The sequence below is a fragment of the Terrapene carolina genome, unplaced genomic scaffold (genome assembly GCF_002925995.2).
Source record: "Terrapene carolina triunguis isolate 2854851 unplaced genomic scaffold, T_m_triunguis-2.0 Scaffold227, whole genome shotgun sequence".
Taxonomy (NCBI): domain Eukaryota; kingdom Metazoa; phylum Chordata; order Testudines; family Emydidae; genus Terrapene; species Terrapene triunguis.
In genome coordinates, this window is record NW_020664578.1 from 5,228,878 (window position 1) to 5,237,113 (window position 8,236).

The following is an 8,236-nucleotide window of genomic DNA, read 5'->3' on the forward strand; positions in this document are numbered from 1 at the left end:
CCCACTAGGAGTACCCAACTTTGAGCCCCCCACCCCACTCACACACAGGAGAGAGGGGGCCCCCTACTAGGGGTACCCAACTTTGAGCCCCCACCCCACTCACACACACAGGAGAGAGGGTGCCCCCCACTAAGGGCACAGGAGCCAGGGGTCCCCCCTGGAGCCGGGAAGGGGTGAGACCAGCTCTCACAGCCCCCCAGGAATTGAGGGGGTCCCCCAGAGCCTCAGGGGGCGAGACCAGCGCAGGGAGCCCCCAGGGATTATGGGGGTGCCCTCTGGACCAAGGAGGGGGTGCGACCAGGTGGAGGAGCCCCCAGGGGGGCCAGTGGGCCCCGGGGCCAACCGTGGTCACCCCCATGCGGGGGGCGTCTGGACCGTTGGGGGACCCTCAAGGGGCTCCAGCCCCACAGACCCGGGGGGGGGGGGGGGGCTCACCGGAGTCTCGCCGTCCGGCCGCACCTCCGCCAGCGTGCACGCGCTCCGCACCGCGCTCATCGCACCGGCCCGGCTCCCACCAGTGAGCGGCGGGGGGGGCCCGCCCGCGCGAGATATCCCGGCCACGCCCCTCAGCGCCTGCAGGCCGCGCCCCCCGCCTCGCCTCCTCACGCGCCGCCTCCTCTGAGCCCGGGGCTCGCGCTGGGGGTGCGGCGGCTGTTGCTGCAGCGCGCGCGCGGCGCCCCGGGGAGCAGGGAGGATGAAAGCAGGCAGGGCGGGGGTCTTGCATGTAAATTAGTGCGCCGCGATCGGGAGTCTTGCATGACAATTAATGCAAAATAGGGCGGGACCTTGGATGTTAATGGTAGTAGGGCGGGGTCTGGCATGTTAATTAATGCGAAGTAGGGCGGAGTCTCGCCTATATATTAATACACCGCAGGGCGGAGTCGTGCATGTTAATACAAAGCAATGCGGAGTCTTGCATGTACATTAATGCAAAGCAAGGTGGGGTCTTGCATGTAAATAAACGCACGGCGGGTCAGGGTCTTCCAGGTAAACTAATATACAGCGAGGTGGGAATCTTGCATAGGCAAAGAACCGCCCCGTGGTGAGGGGTCTTGCATATAAACTAATACCCCGGGGGTAGGGTCTGTGAATTACCGTGGAGCGGGGCAGGCTCTTTTGTTCAAATCAAGTACTATGGAGCCACGTACATCAAGTACATTGTAGCCACCTCAAGGTATGGGCGGGCCCGCAGTATGTTTGCACTCTGTACCAATGCATGGTTCTGGTTATCAGTTGTTTGCGCCCATCTATTTGCATTGGCAAATTAAAGTATGGGCTTTTAATCATCATTTCCCCCTTTCCCAAAATTGCATGCGAGATAATAGATGGAAATGAATCCATGTCATTTAATTGTCTAATTACCGAACTCTTCTAAATTCTTATGTAATTATTTGCATTGGAGGATATTACATGGAAAAATGCATGACTGTTATTTATGTTTTCTAAGATAGTTATCCATAGGATAACTAATTTACATGTACACATGATATGGTTTTTAATATTTACATTAGTTATTTGATACAAGGGGGATGCTGCATTTATAGTTTACAATTGCTTTCCACTGACTTTAATTGGAATGCAAAAAAAATATTCAAAATTTCAGATGTTTTCAATTTGTATCAAGAAATTATATGAAAATCAATGCAGGATTTTTAATTGTAGTTTCCAGCCATTTGTACTGGAAGCTATATTACATGCAAATTAATGCACAGATTTTTATTATTTTTGAATTAAATATATGGACTTACATACAATGCACAACTTAATTTCATTGCTATTATTTGTATAATCGAGACTGCATGCATTGTTTCTAAATTAATTTTGCAGTCATTTGTATCCAGAACATTACATGTATGTGGTCCATGAACTTAAAGAATCTTCAAAAAAAGAACAGGAGTACTTGTGGCACCTTAGAGACTAACAAAACTAAAGAATCTTGCATTTGTTTGCATTGGAGCAAAACATACATAACATGACTGAATTGTTTTCTAGTCATTTGCTTTGGAGGGATATTTAAGTAACTTTAGCAGCTGCAGCCCAGAACAAGGAAGGGGGTGAAGATTGTGTCCTGCAGAAGAAATATGTCAAAGAGAAGTTTAATGGCATAGCTGGTTAAAGAAGATATAGAAGTCAGCTATATTTACTTCTGGGTGGTACATTCCATTGGAGCTGCTGCCTAATTGGCCTATCCACAGAGATTATTCTGGAGTTTTGCTTAAGTGTCTTCAGAGAAGGCTAATCGTCATTTTTGATCTCCTGCCATGTATTAACATCATGCTTCTCTAGCACCTTTTCAACCACAGATATTGGTTAATTAAGCCTCACAGCACTCCCTTGTGGTGGTGTCATAGCCATTTTACAGAAGGGAAACTGAGGCATGCAGGTCATGACTGATTAAATACCCCATGTCACCCAGCAAGGTTATGGCAAGGTCAAGAACAGAACCGATAACACCTCTGTTTTAATTTTTAGGGTCACATTCCCCATCCAGCGTCAGCAAAAGAACCTAGGTGTCCAGCCTTCTAAGCCCTTGCTCTCACACCCATACCATGTTCCCACCCAGAACCAAGAGTAGTAGAACCCTGAGACCCACTCTTTTGTTCTAGCCACTAGGCCAGACTTACACTAAGATGCAGTAACAGAACCCAGGGAGTGCTGACACATACGCTGTTATTCTAACCACTCAACCACATTCCCTCTCCTGATTTCTCCAGTTGCTCCAAAGGGCCTAGAGTTCTCCCTAAAGCCACGTTTGCTGCAAAGAAGAATGAGTTAATTGTTGCACTGAATCTGTCCCGTTCACTCTGGTTTGTTGTGGTGCTTTTCTTTGCAGGTGCTGGGTGAGTAACCAGCCAACTCTCTCTCCTCTGTTTGTGATTCAGCAGGCAAGGACTTGGAAAGAGATCTAGCGCGCTGAGGGATTGTTTGGGGCGCGGCAAGGAAGTTTCCAGGAGCCGCTGTGAGAAGCAGACTGTCTCTTTCTCAGAGCTGAGCAGAAGAAGGAAGCTGATTGGGGTTTTATGTTCGTGCCAGCTCACTGCTGCGTGTGAGAACAGAACCTGGGGAGAGAGGGCCACAGCATGTCCACGTGAGAACGCCTCAGGAAGCAACGTGAGGAGCAGGGCGAATGCTCCACGGCCCTGTTTGCTTTTTGATAACAAAGCCTGTGGCCCCGACGTGCAGCGGGCAGAGACGCTAACCCCTCCATGCTGCGTCTTTCTGAGCATGGGCAGGTGAATTCTTCCATCTGTCTAGGATAGCTGGCCCCTGTCACCATCATACCCGAGCAGGTCAAAGTCTTCCATGTACTGATCCTCACAAATCCCTTGTGGGGGCCATGCTGTTTTCCTCCTTGTACGGATGGGGATCTGAGGCCACAGAAAGACTTCAGGGGACATTATCGTGAACTCCGAAGGGCCTTAGAGTCCGTCTACACTGCAAACCTGTCTCCCTGCGGCAGTGAGTCGTGGAGCCAGGGTCAGCTGACTCGGGCTCGCAGGGCTAAAAACAGCAGCATAGATGTATGGACTCATGTTGGAGCCTCCTCCCTCGCCAGGTTTCAGAGCCCGGCCTCCAGCCTGAGCGGGAACATCTCCATTGCTCTTTAGTCCCGTAGCACAAGCCCCGGGTGCCTGAGTCGGTTGCCGCGGGCTCTGAGACCCTGCTACAGGTTTTGGGGTTTTTTGTAGTGCAGACGTCCCCAGTTAACAGTCCCATTTACAAAAGGGACGTAGGCACTGCGGGGCAGATTTTGAAAGGTGCGTAGGCACTCAGTGCAGTTTACAAAAGTGACGTGCCTTTGGGATTCCTACTAGGCACCTAGCTGCATCTTAGTCACCTTTCAAAATCTGGCCCTTGGTGACTTGTCCACAGCCCCATAAGGGACCTATAGCACAGCAGGGACTTGAACATAGGTCTGCCCCATCCCTGGCAAGCACCTTAACCACTGCACCATCCTTCCTCTCAGCCTGCTGCTCCCTTCACTGTAAGAGCCTTGTAGTGGTGTTGGCCTGCCAGCCCCAGAGACTGGTACCCTCCATCTCCACAGAGAGACCAGCCTGGGCAAGCCAAGCTTCCCCATTGCTGTCCTGCCAATGGAGCTTAGCGTTAACCCCTGGCAGGGCCCTCCTCTGGGGGCATCCATTGCCTACGGCCTCTCTGCTGAACCTGGCTATTGAGCTGTGGGATCTGGAGCGAGACCCAGTGACCAAATCCAATTCACACCAGCCTCCCGGTGGGGATCAGAGGAGAAGGATTCCCAGCCACCCGTCCAGAGGCTGACTCCCAGTCCTCTGAGCCAGCCAGCTACCCACAAGACCAAGCAATGGGTCCCTCACCATCTCTTCCTGCAAGGAACCATCGACCCTTAGGCCTCAGCATGAGCTCGGTGCCCCTCTCCACGCAGCCTGTGGCTGGGAGAAGTTTAATAGGATTCCCTCCCTCCCCCGCTTAGAGACACCATCACAGGATAGAGCCTACCTGGCAAAAAATCCCCTCTTCCTCTTCAACCCTGGCGTCTGGGCAGGGTGCTTCTTGGCCCCCCTCAGCTTCAGGGGTCAGTGCCAGCTGGGACTGCAGCCTCCAGAAGGCCATTTCTTCCCTTCTACAAGAAGCATCTGCAGCAAAGCCACCTCCTCGCATCCCAACTCGCAGGGAGCCAGTCCGTCCTCCTCCTCTGCCAAAAGGGCGTGCCGTTTCCCCTTCTTTTCCCCCTCCTCCGCTGCACTGATTGCTGCATTCCAGGAGGATGAGCTCAGGGGGACCTGATCCTGCACCTGGGTGAAGAGAGGCGCTGAACCGGAGCAAATTTCTGTCTTGCCCTGTGTTCACGCCAAGCAAGTTGCCCCTTAGAGGCGGGGTAGACCCGAGAGGGGAGCCCTGCTCGAACCATGGAGGCAGCAAACCTGAGAGACAGATCTCTCTTGAGGCTGTGGAATGAACTTCTTCAGAAACTCAGGCCCATCCCAAACCTCCCCACCTTCCGCTCCAAGGCCAAGGAGCGCTTCTTTGAGCTGTCTTTTCTAACATAAGTACAGAGCAACGTGTATGTCTTAAAATAAAACCACCCCCCTACAACCCTACCCAAACAAGACAGGCCACTGTCCACATGTCTCCCCTTGGGGAGAGGATGAGAGACCAAATGACACGTAAACCGATGTGGCGTCACGGTGCTTCATGCATAACGAACAGGCGTGGTGGAAATTAGGGGGTTTGATGCCTTTGAGAATCTGGGCCTCACGTACTTGGGTGATAAGCGCAGTGTAAGAACCCCTATAGAACAATAGATAGAAGAACTGACCTGATTCTTCATTTCCCCCCCTCCCCTGGTTTGCACTGACTCCACAGAAACACGGGACGGGACTCCTTATTTCTCATGTTCACTTGGTATCTGCTGCATCTGGGCAGAACCACCCCTCCCCCCCCCAAGAGAGACCTGGTTCTCAGAAGGTGTCTAGCCTAGCTGGACAGACCCAAGATGTTCCGACTGGCAGCTACACATTTCGGTGTGTCTGTGTTTGGGGGGAATTGTCCGTTAGGAGCTGCAGCTGAGGAATTCTGATTCTAACAAGCCAGGGGGGGTCGCAAAAACCAGCCGAGAATTCTCCTGTCATGTTTTCAGATTGCAGAAAGAACCACTGGGGACAAAACTAAGGGCAGGGCATTTGCTAAAATAGAGGTTGTGAGGCCTACTGATTAGAGCAAGGGGACTGAGAATCAGGTAGGGTGACCAGACAGCAAATGTGAAAAATCGAGACAAGGGTTGGGGGGTAAAAGGAGCCTATATAAGAAAAAGACCCCAAAATCGGGACTGTCCCTATAAAAGCAGGACATCCGATCCCCTAGACTCAGGGCTCCTGGGGCCTATCCCCAGAAGTGGGGTGCGGTGTAGGGGTTACAGCAGGAGAGTGGGAGTGAGGACTCACAGGGTTCTACTCCCAGGTCTTCCATTTCCTCATTAAGGGCCAGTTTTTCAAAGGCTCACCACCCGTAATTGGAGCTGGATTTTCAAAAGGTGCAGTGGTCTTTTGAAACTCCAGCTCCGAGTGTGGCAGCGGACATCTTTAGGGGAAATAGCTCTACGTGACCAGGAGTAAATCCCTCCCCCATGCCTCAGTTTCCCCATCAGTAAAATGGGGATAATAATTCACAGGTGGGGGCCCAGCATGTTTGAGACTCCCCTCCCCGCCACTGGATGAGGTCACACAGAAGCGGACTCACCTTTTCCAACCGAAGTTCAGGGCTGGCTCTACACAGTGCTGGCTCAGTGCTCCTCTGATGGCAGGCACCACTCAGCGTATCCATGGCTCCCTGTGAACACAAGCATTGCTAGGGAGCGAGGTGGAGACATTCCGCAGGGACCGAGCAGGGTAGGAGGGTGAGAGCGGGGAGTTGGGCCAGGCTGTAAAACGTGAACTTTGCCCCACGTTAGCTGGGTAAACAATGGCTACAGCGGCCCAGTGGGCCGCTCCCCTCCTGCCCTACGTCACAGGCCCAAGATAGCATCCGGGGAGCCACCCACCCATCCGGGTGCAACTGCCGGTGGATGTTCCAAGCCAGTGTAAACTCGTACAGCTCCTGACACAAAGGGTCTGACTGGTAGAGCAGTGTCACATGCACCCACTGGGCGGTGGGTGAGTGTGCCAGACAAGTCATTTACCTGCCAGAAGGGGGCTGTGGCAGGAAAAGCAATCAACGGGGGAGGTGAGCCATAACCTAAGGCACAACTCCCCCACTCCTGCCGGCATCCCCCGTTAAACACTTTTCCTACTCGCCAGTGCCTCCTGTCAGGGTCCCAGGGCCAGATTCTGATCTCAGCTGCATTGGCGTAAAGCCAGAGGAATTCCACTGATGCAATCTCTCTGGGGGCCCTGTTCCCAGAGCCCCTCAAAAACCTTCAACACCTGCCTGAGACAGGGGCATGTCACACCCATTGTATGCATGGGGGACTGAGGCCCACAGCGATTAAGTGACTTGCCCAAAGTCCAGGGGCTACAGAGCATGATTTAAAGGGGGGGGGGGGGGGGAGAATAGCTTTCCCTCCCCTTCCCCTCTCAGCACCCACACCACCAGCAGCCTGACCCTCCCCCTGGCCCAGGACCCTGACACCCACCACCTCCTAATTTAAGTGAATGATGCTGTGACCTAGCACACGGGGTCACAGCGCCATTCAGGTTTGGCCCAGCCAAGAAGAGGCCAGGCCATGGCCCAGGTGACCCCCTCCCCGTCTCCGTGTCCTGTGCTGAGGTCACCCAAGTAGTCTATGGCAGAAGAGGGCACTCCCATGTCACAAGTCAGCGCCCTAACCACTTTTTCCTTCCTCCCTCCTCTGGATTGAGACCAGTACAAATGCCAAGCCAGTGCAAACAACTCCTGACCTTGAAAGGGTACGAGGCGTGGGCTGCTCATTCAGCTGCAGCTATGATCCCCTCTGATGCCCATTTTCCTAGCAACTGGCCTGTCCCAGGCTCACATCCGTGGTCTCTCTTTTTTGGTATTGTTCTTGAGTCTTCAGCCCAGGCCCCACATTAAGCTTTGATCCTTCCCTTGCTCCAGGGACACAGACTTTGCTAACACAGACAAGTTCCAACCAGCAACTCTTAAAGGGAATCCCCAGCTCACAGGGGTCTTTCCAAGTTCCTCTGATTTCATATTAACACAAAACAAACATACCAGGCTACAGTCGTAAATGTCAGGGCCTCTCCAGGTGGGTGTGTCCCAGAGACTACCCAAACGCCCCCTCCCCCTGCAAAAATAATAATCTCCGCCCCACTCCTTTCTCAGTCCACCTCCCACCCCGTGGTTAAAACCAGGCTCGCCGATCCCCATCCTGCTCTGCAGCGAATCGGGCCCTGACGACGGGTTTGCATCACACAGGATCTGCCCCATTAAACTAATTGCTACATCTGTGGCAGTCTGGCTTAGCTGATTCAGTCCTGATGTCCATGACCCAGCCATAGACAGCTCAGTCCACAGCCCTTGTTACCCAATAAACACCTATGTTGTATAAAGATGGATGAATCCTTCAAAAGTCCTAGAGAACCAATCTGAAATCTCCATGGTGATAGTTAAGGCCTGCTGGTCAGAGCAGAGGCTGGGAGCCTTAACTCCCAGCTCAGGGGCAGGTGAACACAGTATATCTATCTTGGTACTTATATGGTCACCATAGTACCTGAGAGCCTCATAATCATTATGGCATTTTGTCCCCACAACCCCCCTGTGTATAAGGGCAGGGATA

The 8,236-nt window shown here is 52.7% G+C and overlaps 1 protein-coding gene across 3 annotated transcripts in view; it reads right to left on the bottom strand.

Moving 5' to 3' along the window:
* TUFT1 (tuftelin 1) overlaps window positions 1-7,597 on the bottom strand; it is a 42,702-nt gene extending 35,105 nt beyond the window's left edge. For 2 of the 3 annotated variants that reach the window (XM_029912460.1, XM_024205884.2), the window contains exons 1-2: window positions 7,377-7,597; window positions 6,220-6,309 (exon numbers count right to left, since the gene is read on the bottom strand). In XM_029912460.1, coding sequence (XP_029768320.1) covers window positions 6,220-6,303 — 84 coding nt within the window. In that variant the 5' untranslated portion in view covers window positions 6,304-6,309; window positions 7,377-7,597. Of the gene's footprint in view, window positions 1-435; window positions 510-6,219; window positions 6,310-7,376 lie in introns of those variants that run through there. The other variant, XM_026656321.1, reaches the window with a different exon arrangement.
* Between the last annotated feature and the right edge of the window lie 639 nt (window positions 7,598-8,236).